Source organism: Corvus brachyrhynchos, unplaced genomic scaffold (assembly GCF_000691975.1).
Source record: "Corvus brachyrhynchos isolate BGI_N302 unplaced genomic scaffold, ASM69197v1 scaffold27, whole genome shotgun sequence".
NCBI classification, from domain to species: Eukaryota; Metazoa; Chordata; class Aves; order Passeriformes; family Corvidae; genus Corvus; species Corvus brachyrhynchos.
Genome location: NW_008239139.1, coordinates 924,751 through 946,006, shown reverse-complemented (window position 1 = coordinate 946,006; position 21,256 = coordinate 924,751). Strand labels below are relative to the sequence as shown.

Below are 21,256 nucleotides of genomic sequence, written 5' to 3'. Positions count from 1 at the left end.
CAAAGAATTGTCCATATTCAAACTGGCCAGCTGATAGGTTCTGTCAGGTCACAGAGGAAGCTGTAAGCACCCCTCTGCAGAACATCCAGGACTATGCTTGCTAACCTATGACATTCTCCACCCCTCACCTCTGTGAAGACACATTTAAGAATTATTATCAAAGTTACATTCAACTTCCACCCCTCGACAGTTCAGTACAGTTTCAATGTAAGTTTCTCACTATCATTCTACTTAACTTACGACTTAATACTTGCTTTGCCCAGTATTTCTCCTAATTCTTATCTCACAGAAGATAAGCAGTAATGAGTATCTTGGACCAAACCACTACACTAAATTGGTGTTTCTGCCTGGTTACAGAACCAAACCCACTACATGCTGTCGTCATCGTTGCTTGGTTTGTTTGGTTTTGTAATGGCAAGTTTTTACTACCTGAAGAGAGCTGCTTGCGAGTGATACCATCCCAGAGTACCAGAAAAGAGTGAAGAGAGCTTAAGGAGCAGAACAGAATGGTGAGGGAGACCATTCCAGCAACACTGGGGTGGTCAGTGCATGCCACAGTAGTGGAGATTTAAAAAAATAAAGCAGCACTGCCACTGCAGCATTTGAACTCTGAAAGGTCCAGCTTCACATTCAAGCTGTTCTCCCAGTGGAAAACATTCCTGCGGTCCAGTTACTTTGCTGTGTGCTGTGAAAACTCTCTCTTGAAAGAATCCCCTGGGAAAAAAAGCCTGACTCACCTTCCACCTGGTGGTTTTGAATATCACCCTGACAATCATCCAAAATCACCGCTGCAGTGAGGTTTGACATTCAGATTTTACTACTTCCGTGCAGGTGGTGTTTTAAGGTTGAGCCGTTCAGAAACAAAAGTTCTCTTCACCCGTCTCTGGGAGCATTTCATCTCTAAGAACAGAGGCCCTTCTCCTTCCCTGGGAGCAAAGAGTCTTCCTCATCTTCATCTCTAGGACTATCTCTGGGAGCATCTCTAGGAACTGAGGTTTTCTCCTTTCCCATTTGGAGCAAAAGTCCTCATCGCTTCCATCTCTCTCTGTTCAACTTCTCATGAAATTACAGCTGCGTCAGCATCTGCCTATCTCAGCGCAGGTGCTTTTGCTCACGAGTTGAACACTCCACCCCCCATATCTTCATGAAATTACAACGGGATACTCTGATATATCATAGCTTCACAACAGCTTTCAGCTTTAAGCATCTCCTCTCTCTTCCCTCAGGTTTTCAGCTCTTCATAGCACTAAAAGGGTTAATCTCACCTTGGCCTTGCAGCTGGAATGTTGCTTATTGAAGTGGGGTGGGGCTCCCAGCAGGGCTGTGGGGGGGCGTTCCGCGGGTGGAACAGGGCCCATCGGCTCCAGGATGGCCGTGGCCCGGCCCGAGCAGGGCCTGGGCCGTGCCCGCTGGCCCCCCCATGGGGCCCGCAGCCACCTGTCCCAGCACCGGGAACGAGACAGAGAGGCTCTGCCTCGGAGTTTCCTATTCTTAAGTGTGGATCACGGAGGTGGTCACAACTTTAAGTGGCTCAAAGAACTGTCCATATTCAAACTGGCCAGCTGATAGGTTCTGTCAGGTCATGGGGAAAGCTGTAAGCACCCCTTTGCAAGAACATCACTTCCAGGACTATGCTGGCTAACCCATGACAACAAGAACTTCGAGGAAGTACTACGTTCTTTCAAGATGCTACGGCAACAACTGCATCTATGTTGTGGATTTTTTCCCCCCTTACCTCAATTCACCTGATGATTTTCCTGGTTTTTTTTAGTTGTGTGTGTGCAGCGTCACTACTGATAGCGCTGGAAGTCAGGGGTCTTCATCTCACTTCACAGGAAGGGTAGAAAACGTGTTTATTGAATCATAAGGAAGGAAAGGTCCTTGAGAAATTTCCCATCTGTCTACGCAAATCGTAGCTCTTACAGTGTTCACTTGCAATTTTTTTGTGATGGAAACAGCATGGAGGAGCAATCAACATCAAATGCAGCTCACAGGGAGTGACAGATTCCAGGAGGTTGTTCTCTTTCCTACCCAATCCAGCACCAAGCATCCGCTCTCATTTTACTTGCTATAAAGGGGGGAATGCAAAAATAGTACCTAAAATTAATAAAGTGCATGTAAAAACCATAGGACTGGATACAGTGGAAATGAGCACGTGTTTGGGTATGTCCAAAAGGTCTCACTTCTGACAGGCAATCCCCGGGACTGCTTTGAGAGGGGACAGGTACTGACCTAATAAACCAGAGCAAGCATAAATACACTTGTTCAATGCCACTGTCTACATTTCACTAGAAGTTACTTACTTCTTTTTTATTTAGTTGGTTCATTTAGATCCAGTTTTAAGGAACACATCTATTGCCTGGAGCCTCAGGACTAAATATTGCCATGTTAAAAAAGCTTTTATGTCACGTATTTAAATTCTTGTGTGGGTTGGATGTTTGTAGGGTGTGAGGGCCGTGGACCCTGTGTTCAGCAGTCACCACTGGCAATCCCTGAATGGCTACGCAGACAAATGTCATCTCTCAAATGACCCTGAGACCTTACAAGCTGAATTTAAGATGCTGGATTTAAGATCTAGTGGGCGCTTCTCTGAGTACACAGAAAGTTCCACAGATTTTTATTTTTCCATCCTTTTGACTTCTGCCATGTAAAGGCCAGCAGCTGGAGTTTGTAACTCTTATTTGTAGCAAGGAGGATAGCAAATTAACTGAGTTAATTCCCCAGGAAAAGGGGGATCCCATTAAGGAATGATTACACTGCCACTTTTCTCAACCACTTTTAGCCAAAGTTGTTCCAGCTGTAGCTGCATCAAAGCTTTTCTTTTATGTTTCAAGCTATCTTAGTAATTACTGTAAATCCAACCCCATGAAGGCCTGAGTGTCTCTGGCCTCTGCTCATGGGGTTGAATTTCACCCACAAGGGGAGAATAAGTTGGTTTGTCCCTTCGCTTGTGTAAACTTTGATTCCCCCCCTCCCCCCATTCTCTACGAATTATCATACAGGCATTTTAAATTGCATAAGACTATAAAGCACATGCACTTCTAAAAGGCAACCATTTAAGGAAACAGGCGACAATTAATCTGTTAAGCCTGAAAACCAAATATTAACTGTCCCACACACCTTAGAAAAAATTCAGCTGTGCCCCAATGAGGTGTGTGTATACCTATGTGACAGAGGTGCGTTTGTAGGGAGGGGTTTTCTGAAGTCTGGTTCTGAAGCCTGTTGGAGAGGATGAAAGTTTGGTAAGAAAGTTTCACAGGTATGTAGGCTTGGCAGAAAGAGCCCTGAATGTAGAAACTGAGGATGAGATAGAAATGAAAGCAAGTTTTGGTATAGAGTAAAAGATGTTTTGCTGAAACACTCAGCACTAACTGAGAAGGCAAAGGCTGGAGATGAGTTGGAAGGAGATTTTTAGGAGTAGGACAAAGGTATGTGACTACAAACAAAGACATGTTTTTCACCAAGTAAGTAAGTCTCAAGAAGAGCATAAGTAAATAGAAAACATGTCTTTACCAAAAAGAGAGATATGGCAGGCAAACAAGAAATGTTGATGTAGCAAGAAGAAGAAGAGAGGTCTGAGAATTTTCTACTGTAAACTTAAATTGTAACTTACTTACTCTTGTGATTGGATAATAATGAGTATAATATGGTGATGGTGGTAGCTATGATAGGCTATAGGCAAATGTAAAGGTATTGTGTATGGTGCTTATTGGTTGTTATGTATTAAGATACTCTGCAAAGAAAAGTATAAAATGCTTTGTAACTTGAACAGAAAGTGGCTTCAGGTGTGCCTACAGCTGGAGCTGGCAGCTGTAGGGCTGGCTCTGGATACCCACTCCCTGAAATGCTGTAACTTCACCTATGCAAGAAACAGCTTTCAAGAGAGCCGCCTGAAGTGCAGACATCCTTTGTGAGCCCTTCTCCTATAGAAGCCCTCATAACCCAGTTTGCTCAAACATCTGCCATGCTCTAGGCTGCCAATACGGATTATTGTCAGCCTGTGGTGTTGTGGTCTCTACGGGTCAGAGTGCAGAGTGACACACAGTGGTGTGCCCATGCTGCTGCAGGCCATGAAAATCTCCATGCTGGTACAGATGAATTGATTTCAATCACAGACTATTAAATTACACCACACCCTAATTAAACTGGTGTGACTTTCACAGGGGAGACTGCTGATTTTAGACTTGCCCCCTTAATCTTTGTGCTTAGTGCTTTGGCTGATTGCTTCATAGGAAACACTGACCACAGCTGGTGGACTAATGAAGGTGGGGCTCCTGCCTGCCTTGAATCTGATGAAGAAATTGTTTTAGTGTTTTAGGTGTTCTGTGCATCTGCCGTGCTCTCCCTCTGTGAGAAGCTTCTGGTACTCTCCTTGCAGCACAGGCAGAGCAGAGCGTGTGCCCATGAAGCTGCAACTTCAAGTCAGGACTGGAGATAGATGTGAAGAGGGGCTTGCACAAGCTAAAGCTCAGACACATGAGGTGGCTGGGGCTGGCAGCCTGGCTTGTTCCTTTACAAGAAAAAAGCTTTGGGCAACTGGGATAACAGCGCTTGAAGCTGCTGCAACAGCACGTTCCTGTGTGTGCCTACCAGGCTTGTGAAACCTCAGGAGAGCTGGGGATGGATTCTGGCTGAATCATCACCTACCAGTCCCTAAACAGCATTTAGATCCACAGGAGCTCCTGGTGTGGTGGTACCTACCTGCAGGGCCCTGCCCTTGGTCTCGATGGGCAGTGTGACTGCAGAGATGGCACACACGATGCACACAGAGGAGAAGAGACACAGGGCCCCGATGAAAGAAGCGCTCATAAGAACCTGCAGGCCAAAGAACATCAAACAGGAGCTCGCTGGTGTGGGGGGCTGGCACTTAATTAGCAATTAAGAGTGGACAAAGGGTCACAAATGCCTGAGAGACTCCACAATAGAAAAAAAAGTATCTTTTGAACCTTAAGAGCTTTCAGAAAGTATCAGATATTAGTGAGCTGAACTCTGTGATAACAGATACTCAAAGCTACATCTGGCAAAGACCACCCAAGTACTCTGGACATGGGACTGGGGGGGAATTGATTACATCCTCCTTTTTTTTAGGATGAACTTCAGGGGCATCTCTCTGCATTTGATAGCAGTGCTCAGCACAATGTTTACCAACATCATCAAGCATGCTCTTACTTGTGATATAAATGGGGCCACCATAGCTCCCACACGGCACAATGACCCACTTGTCCCCATCCCCAGTGCTCGCACTGTGGTGGGATAAACCTAAAACAGGCCAGAAAGATATTGGATTAGTACAACAGCAATCCATGATGTCTATACTTGTTTTCCTTTTTAAAAACTTTTGTTCAGAGAAACCCATTGTCTTATCAAGGGCAGCTAGTGGGATAAGATGTGAAAAGAAATAAAAGCTCCCTTGGGTCTCTTTTGAGCCACTACAAATCTGTCATTTTTTGCCCTAAGTAAAGTTTTAGGGCAAGTCAAAGCTGGATGTGATTCCCCTGCATTTGTTTAGCACCACTAACCACCACTATCTCCTGGCTCTATGACCAGAATCACAGAGGTTAGGCTGGGTGCTAAAGGAAGAATTCCATTAGTACTGCTGGGCCCTGTATCTGGAAAGCAGGAGGACAAGGTCTTGTCTGCAGCTTTCAAGTCCGCCTATTCATTTTTGTCAACAGCACTTTTGTTTAGAAGGAGGAAAAAGGAAAAACAGATCCCAGTAAGAAATCTCCAGGCTTAGAAGAATGCACTTTGTGTAGTTTGTTTTTCACTTTCTCCCAAACACCAATGTGCCAATAAAACACTTAAATATTAATTTTTCTGAACTTTAAGTCCTCTTAGTATCAACAGATTTTAGCAAGTATACTCACATAAGCCTTTGTTTAAACACTTTACTGGGCCAAGCAAATGGAGTAAATTAACTGAAGAAGAGTCCAGGCACAATTGTGAGTAGAACTGATTTATGGTATGGCTGTTACAGCAATGGTCTTCACATCAACAGCAAATAATTCAAAACTACTAAAATTTTTGTATTTATTAAAGCCTGGTGCAAGTTTAAATATTACAGGGCACTATTAAAAGTGCAAGGGAGCTGCTTCTGTTTGCTTTGGATCACTTTACTCAATCAACAAGGAAATCCATTTAACTCCATACAACTCTTTTTAAAAAAAGAACAACAGAAAACCCAACAGAAAACCCAGCAATTTATACTTAACTCGCAGAACTCATGGTTCCAAAGTTGTATGAAGGACAAACTCTCGGAAGGATTAAAACTACTTGTAGACAGAACAAGGCAATTTCCATTGGGTGAAAAGAATTGTATATATAACCCAGGAAGCCAGAGATACATAGTTCAAGTAAGGGGACTCTTAACTAGCCCATAAACTAGCAGGCAGCATCCCTGGGTATTCACAAATGGTATTTCAAGCCTCCAGGCAGCCCCACATACCTCAAGGAGAACTCACCTCTGCTGTGTAAATGTAGATGGTGTTGAAGTTTGCTGAAACCAAGGCACGCAGCACGAAGAGAAAGCCAACCATGCCTGCGCTAGAGAGAAAGCCAGTGGAGCAGTGTTAGTGTCACTGAGAAGCATCTGCAGAGATGCCAGAAAGAAAGAAAGGGGAAAAAAGGGAATGAAAAATATAACTTCTTTCTGGTGGATGTTGTTAGTGTATTTTTAAATTTTCTGGACTATTAAAATGCCTTAGGGCATATCACCATGTCCCGCAGCCATGGGGAGGAGAGGAGAGAAGATCCAGCAGGCAGGAATTGTGCAGCAAGATTGATCTATTTAATTATTTTACAAACTCTTTTATAGACTTTTTTCTTCACAGTCGAATTGGACAAGGATCAGCCACCCCTTGGGGGTGATTGGCTAAAATCCTAAAACATCCATTGTCAAAATATTTTTCTACTGCACCATAAACAAGACTTTTCAAGGCTGCAGGTGTTTGGTTGTTTACAGAACTCTGCTACCTCTTTTGTGAGAGAGAAAAGTCTCTCACGGACTTAGAAAATAGCAAGAAAATCCTTGCTAGCAGCATTTTTGTATCCACACTGGACTGTGCTAGAAAGCAGCTTGTTGGATGCTTAGGGGAAGCCATGTGGGCTCAGTAATACAAGTGAGCCCCTCTGCACACCACTGCACCACAGCACCTGCTGCCACAGCTTTCCCAGGAAAAGGAGAGCCAGTCAGAGACTTTTCCCAGACCTACAAGAATTACTGGCCTGACAGACCAGTGACCTGAGAATACCACAGCATACCCTCAGCATTGCATACTCTCAAACAAGACCTAGAGTCTAAGCCGGAGTACCTCGAGGTGCAGATATTAAGGAGCAGAAAGAATAGAGCTGTACATCCCATGGTGATACACAGGCTTAGACGTCTTCCGAGGAGATTGATGCTGAGAAGGTTCACAGGATTTACTGGAAATAAAAGGGAAAACCATAAAACATTTGATGATCTAACTGCAACGACTGTCTGCCTTGACAGACCTTACACAGTGTGACTCAAAGATACCTCTCTGCATCCCCAGTGCCTACCAAGTGTTCTGTAAAATGCACAGACCCTGTCATTCTCTTCCTGTACCCTGTAAATCTTGTGATTTGCCCCATACCCCTTTCTTTTCACGCTTCCCCTCAGATGATGAAGCCTGTGCTTCTTGAAGTTGGCTGTGCTGAGGCAGGACACCAATGTCTGTCCTGAGCCATGCAAGCGAGGCACTGCTGGGTGAGCAGCACAGGCCTGGGTGGTTTTGCTCGCTCTGGCCACAGCCCAGCCAAACACAAGAGCCTGAAGGTTGCCCCATTGAGAGCCCTGCAGAGCCAGGAGCCACAGGCTCCTGGCCTGTATCCCAGAAGCTGCCAGCAGTGCCAGGTTCTCGTCGGCCCCTGGCACGTCACCAAGTGCATGCAGAGCTCAAACCTTTGCCGGGAGCACTGTGAGAGGGGAATGGCAGGGCAAGGGTGGAAGAAGAGGTTACGTGCGATCTCCCCGACGGTGCTGATGATCATGGTCTGGTAGGCAGCAGGCCCAAAAAAGTGGCAGTGGCAGGGGCTGTGGCTCTCCTCAGAGTCATCACCAGAGTCCTGCAGTGGTGGGGCCACAGAGCCACGGACGAGGTCCCGCTCCAGCAACTCAGCACTGGCCAAGATGACGCCGTAATAAGCGAAAGCTATGCCAAGCCTGTGGGGAGAAATGCTGCAGTGAGGCACAGCTGTGATGGCGAAGGCGAGGAAACTAAAACGCAGCAGGTTTTGGGTGCCCTGGGATCTCTGCTGCTGCTTGTACCAGCTCTGCATGATGGACCACCTTAGCCTGAGCACAGCAGTGGCCACTGGTTACTTGTCCCATGGCATTCCCCTCCTACGTGTGTCCATGCACTGCTCTTCCTCAGTAAACCCCACCCCAGCTCATAGGTCAGCTTTGTATTGGGTTTGCATGGCCAGGTTTTGGCAGTGGGTGGGGACTACAGGGGTGGCTTCTGTGAGAAGCTGCTGGAAGCTTCCTCCATGCCTGACAGAGCTGGTGCCAGCTGACTCCTGCTGCTGGCCAAGGCTGAGCCCATCAGCAATACTGGTAGTGCCTCAGGGATAATATGTGTTAGAAGGGGAAAAAACTGCAAAAGTAATGGCAGCCAGAGAAAGAAGTGAGAACATGTGTGAGGAGCATCTCTGCAAACACCCAGATCAGTGAAGAATGAGAGGGAGGAGGTACTGCAGGTGCCAGAGCAGAGATTCCCCTGCATCCCATGGTGAGGCAGCCGTGCCCCTGCAGCCCATGGAGGTCCATAGTGGAGCAGAGATCCATCTGCAGCCTGTGGAGGATTCCCATGCCAGAACACGTGGATGCCTGAAGGAGGCTGTGACCCCATGGGAAGCCCATGCTGGAGCAGGACTTGTGACCTCCTGGGGGACCCACACTGGAGCAGCTCATGAGGAACTGCAGTCCATGGGAAGGACTCACATTGGAGCAATTTATGGAGGACTGTTTCCCATGGGAGGGACCCCACACTGGAGCACAGGAAGAGTGTGAATGTCCTTATCCTTCCTACCCAGGGATTTTCAAGAGGAATTTTCATTAACTGGCCGGAGAGGCTCACACTGCATCCTGGCTGGCTGTCAAGAACACAGCATTGGTGATGGCAGCCTTGCTTTGTCATTACCAAGTGTTTCAGAATATGCCTGATCATAAGCAGGCTGAAAAGTAATTTCCACTTTTTTATCCCCCCCTGGAAGTTTCAGAAATGAGCAGCAGAATCTGGGCCACCTGGGAAGGCAGGGAATGCTGGGGGGGATGGGAATGCACACCCAAGAACATTCCAGGGACTCCTGGGAGGACTAGGAGGCAAAGAAAGATTAAAAAAAAAAAAAAAAAGATATTTCATAACACTCATAGAAGTCAAGGAGAAAAAAACCATAAAAAATTCAAGGCCTGACTTTGCAACATTTTGGGTCAATGGGTTCCCATGGACCTATTATTTACACGTTTCCATTCCAGACAGCAAAGTCAATGAAACATGTATTACCCTTGCAAACAGCTGCTGGGAACACTGCATATGAAACCTGTCTCCTCCACCTTAATTTCCCTCAGCGAGTAGCACTGGTAATGGTGAATGTGTTTCTGCTGGAGCCCCGTCTCACTGGTCCTTTGGCCTCCCTTGGGGAGAACAAGTTTACCCCAAGGAGGGAAGCAGAGCTGCAGGCACATCCCACTGCAGGCAGGTGTGGGCTGTGCCCCGAGGCTCTCCTCTGGCTCCCAGGAGCCGCCCTGTCCTGAGCAAGGACTCACAGCAACATCCTGGAAGTCCAGCCCTTTTCTACCTATGTTAACAGCAACCAGTCAGGGTATCTGAGGTGTGGTCTGAAACAGGACAAACCTATGGTGATCCATGTCCCCACGGTCCCCTCCAGCTGCCAAGGATCTGCAGCCACCATCTGAGGCAGAGTGGTGTCCTGTTAAAGGCAGAGTCAATGGGAGACTTCTGCTCCCTGCACACTTTCAATTGTCACAAGACAGTGAGCTGATAAGCAAGAGAAGAAAAAATTTACCATATGATCCATATCTGCAAAGTGGTTCTGAGGTATTTGGGGTGGATGAGGTCCTTGAATCTTCCCCTTCTTTCCTGCAAATCATATGATAGAAATAAAAGTTTTTATAAAGGCATCTTTTATACAGGAGCAAGTGTTCTGTGAGAGCAGCTGGCACTCCAGGCCCTCCTGTGCTCCCCCTGTCCCCAGGCTGCTGGTGGCACAGACAGAGGCACAGATGGTGCAACACGGCACCCACCAAACCTCCAGAGAGGAAAGCCCCGCTTCCCAAGAGATACCCACAGGAAGCTGCACTGCAAAGGATGGAGGAGGGGAGAAGAGAACATCATGCGCTCTCCTGGCCCCCACAGGGACCAGCAGTCTGGTCCTGTTGTGACGGTGATGGTGCCAGAGGGGGCCCTGGTTGCTGCCGGGGGCCAGCACTGCTGGGGCTTCTGTCAGCTCCCACTGGCCTGTGTGCTGCTCTGCCTGTGAAGCAAGCTTTTGGCCACACACATCTTCCTGGGAGGCCTGTAAGTGCCAGCAAGCAGAGACAGGCAGGCACTGGGGGCCCTGCCTGCCCTGCTGCTCCCCAGGATCCCTCCACTGAGGGGAGACAAGGTCACAGGGATGGTGTGGGTTGCCTTTATTTTTATTTTCCTCGTCATTGGTTAAGACTGAGAGGGTGCCCAACTAACAAAAGCCCTTCCCACATCCAATGTGGGTCCATTACATAAATTCAATTAAACTACAGGGAAGCTTTAATCCTAACTAATTCCAATACAATAGCACCATCTTGCATGAATTGCTAAGGATAATACTTGGTGCCTGTGGGATTGAATAAGCAGAAAAGAGGTCCAGAAAAGGGATTTTAAAGAGCTGGATAATAATTTTGAGGCCCTGGACAATGGATTTGTCTAATCTTCCTCTCTTGGGGGTCAAAGGAGCCACCTGACCAAGTTCCCACCTATCAGTCAGCAGGGCTCACACTGGGGGGAAGGGGGAGAAGCCTGGGGGGCCACTGTCTCCCCTACAGCACCCACATATGTTTTTGGGCATTTCAGTCCAGCAGTGATCCACTCCTGAGCTCCTCAGCTGCCTACAGGTACAGATGGTGGTATCTGTGAAATGGTCTCTCCTGCTCTGACCCTCTTCTGCTGGTCTCGGGGACCTGGGGTCTTGTCAGTGGACAAGCCAGGTCAGGGGCTGGGCAAAGCCTCTGGGAGCACTGTGTTGACCTCATGACAGGGATCCTTGCAGCCTGCCCAGTCACAGCCCTGAGAGAGACCCCAAGGGACAGTTCCCAGATCTCATGGCAGAGGGAACACCCCTGCAGGATGGGTGGGCAATAAGGAACAACATGCTTTGCCAGGAGCCCTTTTTGTGGTAAAGGAAGCAAATCTTTTCTTAGCACAATATATTTCTGAGCAAACACAAATTGGGGAAAAAAAAAAAAAAAGCAGAAAGCTCCATTCCATTTTGAAGGCCAGGATTACTGTTTCTCCGAAAGGAAACGACATCTCCATCACCACATCCAAGAGTTGTTTGGAAGAGAGCCAAGCAAGGAGGACACAAGAGGCAGAGCAAGACGTGGCTGGCAGTCCCTCTCCCTCTCTGAAGCCCAGGTGCCAACAGCCTAGCCTGGGGTGGATGGGCTGGGCAGCCTTGGCTTACCTTGGCAGGCTCCCTCAGCTGCCCCTCTGGCATGGCCACCCCATTCATCCTGGCTATCCTCTGCAGTGTGGCCAGCGCAACCGCCGTGTTTCCTGTGGTCATGTTGTACCGTGCTGACTCCGGGATGAACTGAAAGCAGAGCAGGAAGCCTTTCTGCACCTCTCTTGTCCTGCTCACAGCTTCCCATCACGCCCAGGAGCCTGCTCAGATCAGCACAGGGCACTCCATGAGCTGGAGCAGCCTTTTGCCTGTCCTTCTCCCCAGCCATGCCCTGGGGTACACCGTGTGTCCCAGCCCCTCATACCCCACGCTGGGGAGCTCACCCTGCCCAACAAATCCATTTGTTGGTCCAGCTCCTCAGGGGTCTGCCACTGAGGCATCTGTGTCAAGCACATATGAAAGGTGAAAGCCAAAGACACGGGTTTAACAAAAACAATCCTGAATTAATTGACATTCTAAAATGACATGAGGCACATATTACTTGCCCAAGCAAAAGTCTTGAAGACACAAGGACATTAATAAAAAGGAAGTCATGGTTGAAATGTAGGAACTAACTCATCACTATCATTTGGTGCTTTTTCCAAAATAAAATACCTTTTAATTAAATGGTGTCTCTATTAAATTATAAACAATTGCATCTGTTTCACTCTAATATGAATTAAAGACTCCTTTTTAAAGGTATGTATACTAACTCTGCCTTTTTTTTTTTTTTTTTCCTGGAGGACAAACTTTTGCTATGCAATTTTTCTGGCAAAAATAATCAGAGAAACTACACACCCAAGTTATACGAGTGTACATTTACAGCAACCTTACATTTGCCTGCCCAGGTGGACTTGTGCATTCACTCAGCTGCAGAAAGGGCTTTTACATCTGCATGGACTCCACCAGCCACAGCTCAGCACTGCAGTGCCCGGGAGCACTGTAAGCAGGGATTTTCCACATCACCCTCCACAAATCAGGTGGTTCTCATGTCCAAGGCTGACTTTTCTGAAGCAGAAGGAAACCTGGTGAAGCTGTGGTTAACCCTGACACTCATTTGCTGTCTGAATACTTACTGAGGCTGCTTTCCTCAGCCCTAGAAAATGTAAAGACTGAAGAGCGTGTGCTGTGCCCAGCATTAAAGCAAAGGTATTACTTGTGGTTTTTTGCACACCCTGCCTTGCCTGACTTCCTCTCAGTGCCTGGCCCATCACCACAATCCCTAGGTACTGCTGGCAGCCTGGACACTGGAACCTGGGCTGCTGGAGGGATACAGCAGACCAGTAAAGCCAGGCCATCCCCAGCAGGTAACATCTCCCCAGCAGCTGGTCTGCAGCCCCACCAGGACTGCAGGACCCTACCAAGCCACTGGGTGAGAGGACTGGAGAAGGGAGGACACAAGAAGAGCCCCAGGCTTGCAGGGGGTGGAGGGTGATGCCTCGTGGTGCCTGGGGAGACATCAGGGCAGTGGCAGTACAGCAGAGAGTGGGGAGGGGAGATCTTCCTACCTTGAACACCAGGATGAGAAGAATGCCAGGGATGGAGGCAATTCTGATCAACCACCGCCAGCCGATGCTTGGGTTCACCACTGACGCCAGGCCAATGATTAACAAGGAACCTGCCAGCCAGAACACCTTTCCAGGGGAGAGAAAGGGCTTAGAACATGAACTCGTGGCAATGATTTGTTTATTTTCTTCCCTTCTGGTCCGGTTCTGTGCATAGATGGCGAACCGTGCTAGGGAATGCTGAGGTTCAACAGAGCCATCCTTTGGCTGTCTGAGAAGCTGGGCTTGGGTTGAAGGAAAGAGGGAAAGACAAGGGTTTAGGGAGGGACAGTGGAGGTAGACTTAATTAGCTCCAGGTGAAAACCGATAATTTGCTGTGGCCACCATTGTACTTAAAGCCACTGCTTTTGTCCTCCCAGTCACTTCTCTGCTAGTGCTCATGCCCACGAATTTTCCTCTTGTCTAGGTCTCTTCAGGGAAATAGCAGATTTACGGGCTCAGAAGGCAAAACTAGGCCAGATTTCCACTGCTGAAAGTTGGTGGCTCTCCAGTAGACTCAATGCCAAGCTGTACCAACAGAGAATCTGTCCCCTGCTCTGCAAGTACATTCCTTCCTGAGGTTTGCTTGTTGCCATTAGGAGACACGTGCCTTTCCAGGGGATCACCCAAGGGAGCTCAGCCAACACAAATCACAAAAGCTGCAGCAAATTCATGAGTAGCCTGTGAGCAGAAATAACAAATTTCTGGGGAAAAATACAAGATTTCTCTTCTATAAATCTTTGTGTTTCTGATGACACTTTGGTAATGATGCCCTTGGATCCAAGAGGCTGCAGTGAAAAGCAAATTATCCCTGCCACCAAATTATCCCTTTCCACCAGGAGTTTGGCTCAGCAGTGGGATGAATTGGTGCACTCGGAGGGGTCACCACTGATCATCTGCACAAGCAGCAACTACCCACTGCAGAAGTCTGCAGTAAGCAATGACGCAGCAAGTGGGCACTTGCTAACCCTAACCCTCTCAGCATGTCTCAGGCCACATTTGGGACTATCTGTGCTAACCCTGTCCTGTACAAAGCCCCTGCAGAACCTGAGCACAGAGAGGAGCAGACTGGGACCTCACCTGGCAGTCACTGCATAAACCACTTTGACACTGAACTGTGCCATAAATCAAATCCCTCCGGATGGGAGAGAATTTTCTAGAAGTCCTTGCAAGGAGTTTCAAAGATAAACCGAGACTTCTCCTGGAGTTTCAATGCTGCCGGACAGTTGTTTATTAAATCTTATCAGAAGAACAGAGCCACCAGCATGACCCAGGTACAGCATAGAGCACAGAAAGCAGGAGAGAAGTCCAATTATCAAGATTTACATGGCCTTTTAAAGATAATTTAACCAGTAGTTACTAAAAACATATATTATTTTCACTTTCCTACCAATTATTCAGTAACACGGGCAGGAACTGCGGAATTCTCTATCCAGTCATTCCAAACTACTTTTACTGCAGAACATGGAGTAGTAGAAGAAGGAGAAGAAGGTTTGGAGAACAACAACAATCCTCCATTTTGGTATTTTTTACTCTTATCTATTTACTACAAAGAGAAGCCCAAAACCTCTAAATTTTTCACCCTGTGACAATCTTACATAGTAGTCTATCACCTAATTCACAGCACTGTATTCTCTAGTTCTTGTCTGACTGTTGGTAATTTTTTTCCAAGGTTTGAAGCTAAAACAGTGTTGTTCAGGGGGGTAAGAACCCTTAAAAACAGGCAGAGAAATATTCTCAGCACTCTGGGTTCCTACACCACTTTTATGCCTGGGGGTCCAAAGAGAGGGGGGGATACACCTCAGCTTGGAGTGGGCTGGGAATGCTAGTGGCTCCAGCGCCTGCCAGTCCATCAGCACTGGCCCCATTAGACCAGGCAGCCCCATTATCAGTAGGACAACCAAGAGCCTGGGTGTCAGCCATCGCTCAAAGTCCCTATACAATGTTTGGAGCATCAAATTATCTGAGAAGATACTGCCTCTCTCCTGTGTATGTCTTTAATAACACAGACAGCACACTCTGAGGTGCAGGAGGCAGCAGACACTCGCTCAGACCCAGACAAGTGTGGTTAGTCTGGGAGAAGTGCTGATGTGCTGGAGACCTGGCTTCCAAACTGCAGGGGGACAAATCTCCCGGGACTCGGAGCTAGAAGAAACAGTGATGTATTCACTTTTACCTGAGACAAGGGCAACATGTATCCCCGGTATTTGGTGGGCAAAAATTCGGTTTTTATGATAAGTCTAGCAAAAAAAGAAGAAAAAAAGCAGAAATACAGCTGCAATGAGAATTTCCATACAAATAAGTAACAGTTCAGCTCAACTCAGATTGTGAATACCATCCCTCTTCCACCTTGAGCACCCAGTGATGCCATGAAGATTTTTTGCCTTTTCTTTTATACCCCTTTTATACCTTTTTTACAGCTTCTGTATTCTGAGTTCTTTTTGCCTACAGTCTTGGACTTGTTTGTCAAGCTAAGAGACTAAACATTTTAGAAGCTTTGTAGTGAGGGATCAGTGTGTCCCAGACCCCAAGGTCCTCTCCAGAACACATTCTGTAAACTAAGATAGAACCATCCAGGGGAAGGTTCCTTGGGGAGGGGGACTCATTAGAGCCTCTCACTGGGGAATTTTTGATAGATATGCTAATTAGTAAAACCTATAATGTTATACCCAATCTTTTGGGGCTGTGCACTGCGGTGTGCATTTCAGTGCATTCAACCTGGACATAGTGCACCTGAGGATCCTTAAAATAAATACCAAGGTAAAATCCCTTTTCCCCTTCTAACCGTGTTTGACTCTTGATTTTAAGACCAGGAAAAGGCACCACCAGAGACCAGGAATCCCTGTCCAATATGCCTCCCACTCAGGCACCACATTACATGCAAGGGAAACACAAGGCACAAATCCTTTCTAGCCCATGGCTGTGGGATACAAGTGGGTAAACACCACAGTCTGTACATCAGGAAACCTATGGGAAGGTCCTGTGGGGTGACTGAGGTGGCAGCACAGGCATAGATATGTTCATAGAAATGAACATTTTAGTAAAAGGGGTTTTTTTCCATTGAATAAAGAGAACACTCTGCTCCACTTTTTAAATGGTTGGAGTGCCCTTGGGGCAGGGGGCTCCTGGCACTGGCATCTCTCAAGTGAACTGTGCTTCCTTGGCTGGACAGAGAGAGCGAGGTGAGAAGAGACCCACACTGGCTCCTTCTGTCTCAGCCAGTGAAGTGTTTTATAAAATGTTCCATTTCCATCATCAGAAGGCTCATTAGCAGCCTTCATGGCCAGGGAATGGGGGCCCTCCTGTGAGGGAGGCAGTGCACAGAGCTCAGCAGTTGCATGACCCAGGCACAGGTGCCTTCTCCTCCCAACAGCACCTCTCTGCCTCACGTTCTTTCCTTCAGCAAAGGGCTTTTGGATCAATGTGACCAGTTTGGGGCTTTCCTCTGTGGGCAGCAACCAGGCTTGGAGGAACCATGGAAGATACTGAAATGTTTCCTTTGTTTCCATAAGAGAGTCAACAACAACAACAAAATTCTTTTTCCAGGCCCCTAGTGAAGTGGTTGTTAATATTATGAATTTCTCCTCTCCACATCCCCCTTTCTGCCCCAACAGGACAGAAATTTCATTTCAGTGGGAACGTTTTACATCATTCAAAAGGAATTTTCTACTTAAGCAGAATTGTTGTGGCTTTTTAAGGAGGAAGCAGTGTTTACTCATCTGTTACCTGTCTAATTGTTTTTATATGTGCTTAATAATCCCTCTGTCACTAACTTCATGTAAACCAGCTGCCCCACTATATTCCAGGCCTCAGGAAACTGCAAATTAGGTGAATGGACCAGAATCTAGTAAAACTGCAGAACGGCTTTCTGTTCCACGGCAATGTGGGAATCTGGTCCCCTTCCCCCTTCCATCCCCTCCCTTACCTTCCCTGGGAAGGCGGCTTGCACAGCCTTACCCTTGCGCGTGGCCTGACACGCCACCTCCTACCATGGCCCGCAGGAACACAAACCAGATGTAGGATGGGGCAAACGAGGTCAGCAGGGAGAAATAGGCTGCCCAGAGGAAGGAGAGCAAAAGGATCTGCAAAAGGGCAAGAATTAGGGTCATTAAAGCACAGGCTCAGCCAGGTGCACAGCTCCCGTGGAGCGCAGGAAAAGGACACGCAGCCCCCGGCAGTTGCTCACCTTCCAGCGGCCGTACCTGTCGGCCAGGAGCCCGAGCACTATGCTGAACACCATGTAGCCAAAAAACACCATCTGAGGGGGATGGAAACACAGTTGTGGAGGGCGCACTCCCAGCTGCACCAGGAGTGGTGCTCTGCTCCTTCAGCTGCAGCTGAGCTGTGTGCTCGCAGGGCAGCAGGAGGAACTGCAGTGCCCAGAACCACAAGTGAGTGGCTTTCAGGGGATGGCTTTCTTTGTGTAGGCATTTACTGCTGCATCCCTCAAAGCTGGGGGTGGATGGCAAGGATTTCAAAATAAGCATGTGGAAGTGGGGACTTGCTTTGGCATTAAAGCTCTGGGCATGGACAGCTGCTCTCATCAGCTGGATTTCTGGTTGTCTACAGTTGTGGTACTGTTCTTATCCCTGTAAGGAGGCCCTAGGAATTTGTTTGGTTCGCTGGGAAATGTGCTTTCCAGAACCTGTGGTGGTGCCCATGACTGTGATCACATGCTGGATGACCTGTCTGGGGGGAACATGAGTCACTCACTGTTGTCACTAAAGCCACCTGCCAGTCTTGAAGCTGCCACTCGCATCGGATGAGAGGGGACACAACAGCTATCAGCATGATCTCCATGGCTTCAACCACCTTTGGGAGCAAGTGTGTGCATTAGCAAGGAAGGAATCCACAAGAAGTCCTACAAGCCCTGCAGCCATGGAAGTGCTACCATGTCAGAACAGTCCCGGGAAGCCATGGTGCCTCCACAGTGGTCTGAGCCCTGTGCTGATCTGGAAGATGTTGGTGACAGGGAGAGGAGGAGAGAAAGGTGCACCTAGAAAGTAGGTATAGATACACTGTATATCTAGCACGTTTGGAAAGAGTCATCCTTGGCAGAGAAGACTCTTACCCTGCTGTCTTAGTAGATCTTCACCTATCTCTGGAAACCAAGCTGCTTGGGTGGGTACCCGGCTGTGAATTCAGGCATCTAACATGAACTCTTAAAACTGTTTTTGGTTAAAAACATCATTGCTCCATTGGCTGCTTGCCCCAGCAGCTGCCTTCAGTTAGGAATGAGCTGATGGTTTACACACAGCGTCAGACTTTTTCACCTCAGCTGCAGCGATCCTCATGGATAGACCCTCACTACATCTTTACCCCAGCCTGGCTCAGGCTTTTGCCCAAGTTCCCAAAATAGATACACAATTCACCCAAGACCATGAAAGTTAGGAAATTTGTCAGGTAGCTGGGTGAGAAGACATGAGGCCTTCTGAGCCAAATTGCACAGGGTTTGGGTGTCATGAGTATGGCATGAAAAATGCCACTGTGAGGCTGAACCTAACCCTCAGGCACCACTGAAGATGTGTCCTGACAGTGCTCCAGGGCAGGGGCCAAGCCATGATGCTCTGGGCCAACCTGCTCAGCTTTGCCCTGAAACAGGTCTGGCATCAATGGGGCCAAAACCTACTTTCATCAGTGATGACAGTAGCAGAAATCCTGCTTGAGAATGTGTGTGTGGAAAAAAACGGGCTGGCTGCAATATGTGCTTATGGTTGTTATTGCACAGTAATGAGGAAAATGAGAAGAAAGCTTTTTTCAGGCCAGTGCAGATGGCTACAGATACCTACCCCAGTGCTGCCCATGATGAGGAAAAGCATGATGTGGAACCTGCCAAACCCAATGGTTTCCACAGCTTCTTCCACTGTAAATGTCTTTTGCCCTGACCATGAAAAGAAAATTAAGACACAAAAACTGTCAGCAGTCAAACTGTACCTCCTCTTCGTGAAAAGTCAACCTTTTTCATACTACTGTGGGACTGCACCAGGAAAAAGGCTGGAAACATCTACCAGTTGTGTGTCCACTGACCAGCCCCTGTATGTCCTGGTGGCCAGGAACAACAGGGGGTTGCTGAAACAGCAGCCAGTGGGAATGGAGGAAGGACAGCCTTGTACACTTGAAATTGCTTTGCAAACAGAATAACATTTAAAAAATTATCCCAAGTAAACAAACCCTCAAATTACCAATATAAACAAATGTTTACAAAAAGCAGAGGCCTGAGAAAAGCCAAGCCAGCCAGCTCTTCCCACTGCCATAGGCAGCAGTCACCAGCCTAGTAGGTGTGATAGGAAGGGAGCATAGGATGCTGATGTTGTGGCTCAATGTACAAGAGGTTTTAAGTAGCTGGAGTGGCACTACTGAGGAACCTCCCTCTACCCCAGCTAAATAAGGACCCAAATTTCTATTCCTGCCAATACAAACTCACCTTTTGGTGGTTCTTTTCCCTCTGTGTGGATTTCCTCCAAGCCAATAGCATTTTCTGCCTCTTTTGGTGCAGTGGCCATCTCAGCTCCTGCTGGGATCCACTGTCACTGTGGCCAAGGCTAGGATTTACCTGTGAAACCTCGTGACAGTCACAAAGTCACCTGAGCAAGAAAACAGCAAGGCAGTTCCTCATGCTGGAGGAGAAAGATTCAGATATGGTCAAACATGAGTTTGTTTCATGCAGCTACTGGAAGATGTCCCTTGGCATTGGAGTTTTGGTGAAAACCACATAGAAACGTCCCAGAGTAAGTTAGTTGTACTGACAGAGATCAGTCATCACATCGCACTGACTGTTTTTATGGGAAGTCCAGGGCCTGCCTTAGGAAGTCTGCCTAGGGAAGGCTGGAGACCTGCTAACCCCAGAGAGTGTGTGACAGCTTCCCTGTAGGACTCAACGGGTTCGGTCGGGAGATCTCTATAAGCAGATCTTGGTACACAGGCGGTTTATTGCAAAGGGCGTGGGTATAGGGGCACTGCTCAGAGCTGCCAGACTCAGCTCTGAGCAGGCCCAAGAGAGCAAGAGAGTAAGCGGGTAAGAGAGAGAGAGAGAGAGTGTAAGAGCAAGAGAGTGAAGAAGAAGTAGTAAGAGTAAGAGCAAGAGTGGAAGTAAGAGCAAGAGTAAGAGAGGAAGTCCTGGTTACAATACAATAAATCATCTTCTGTACTGAATATTCTAATTGTCACTAACCAATCTAATACAAGATACAAATCCTATAGCATTTACATACAGCCTATAAGAGTTCTTATATTACCATAGAGTGTTACATCTTAACTCCTAAAAACTACTCTTTGGACCCCTTCTGCTGAGCTAGTAGGGTCTGCTCTGACCCTTGGACCTGCCTGCAAGCAGAGGGTATTGTTCAATCAAGAGGGGATTACCTTCAGTCGGCCATACCATTGTTTTCCAGTTGTTCAGTAACTAAGACTTGGTATTTCAAAAGTGGCTTTCATTTCGATGTTGCCTGTAGTTTTCATATTCCCAAAATCTTTTGTCAGGCAATCATATTTATAAGGCTTTCCTGTTTCATCTTCCCCAACACTTCCCCAGCGCAGAGGTCAGTGAAATGCTGATGCTGCATCTCCAGGAGCCAAGACATGATACAATCAGTAGTGGTTACCCCTGTTGGAGGCTCCCCAGTGGGAGCTGGGTTTGAGTGGGCAGTAGAGGTGCTGCACTCTGCAATTGCTCAGCCTGGTGGGAGCCCCCACTGACGCAGAGCCAGGTGACCCAGCCAGCTCCCTAACCCCAGGATCTTGGGGGTGGCAGGGGTAGCACTGAGCTCCTCACCCAAGTAGCATCCAGCTTCCTGCTGCAAACCAGCCCCTCTGCCTCATCCCTTGCCACGCTAATCCCCATTCTTTCAGGGTATCCATAACACAGCCATGCACTCTGGATTGCAACTGGAAGCTGGATTCCTCTGCCAGTGTTTCTGGCTCTCAGCACTAGATCCTTTGGCCTCATCACTGTTGCTTTTCCTCATCAGAAAAACTCATTTTAATCCCAGGGCAGGGATTAAGCACACTGATTGCTGTAACCCACAAGCTTTCCT

At 47.6% G+C, this 21,256-nt stretch overlaps 1 protein-coding gene across 3 annotated transcripts in view; it reads right to left on the bottom strand.

Annotated features, from left to right (window-relative positions):
- Positions 1-1,828: 1,828 nt before the first annotated feature.
- The window catches only part of SVOPL (SVOP like), a 21,236-nt gene continuing 1,808 nt past the window's right edge, over positions 1,829-21,256 (bottom strand). Inside the window, exons 2-16 of one of the 3 annotated variants that reach the window (XM_008638125.2) lie at positions 19,648-19,807; positions 19,013-19,104; positions 17,937-18,035; positions 17,410-17,481; positions 17,181-17,305; positions 15,400-15,463; positions 13,188-13,313; positions 11,701-11,829; positions 10,048-10,121; positions 7,980-8,182; positions 7,311-7,422; positions 6,462-6,543; positions 5,170-5,259; positions 4,702-4,815; positions 1,829-2,068 (exon numbers count right to left, since the gene is read on the bottom strand). In XM_008638125.2, the coding sequence (XP_008636347.2) occupies positions 2,057-2,068; positions 4,702-4,815; positions 5,170-5,259; positions 6,462-6,543; positions 7,311-7,422; positions 7,980-8,182; positions 10,048-10,121; positions 11,701-11,829; positions 13,188-13,313; positions 15,400-15,463; positions 17,181-17,305; positions 17,410-17,481; positions 17,937-18,035; positions 19,013-19,104; positions 19,648-19,726 (1,473 nt within the window). In that variant the 5' untranslated portion in view covers positions 19,727-19,807 and the 3' untranslated portion in view covers positions 1,829-2,056. Of the gene's footprint in view, positions 2,069-4,701; positions 4,816-5,169; positions 5,260-6,461; positions 6,544-7,310; positions 7,423-7,979; positions 8,183-10,047; positions 10,122-11,700; positions 11,830-13,187; positions 13,314-15,399; positions 15,464-17,180; positions 17,306-17,409; positions 17,482-17,936; positions 18,036-19,012; positions 19,105-19,647; positions 20,204-21,256 lie in introns of those variants that run through there. The other 2 variants (XM_017740040.1, XM_017740041.1) reach the window with 2 other exon arrangements.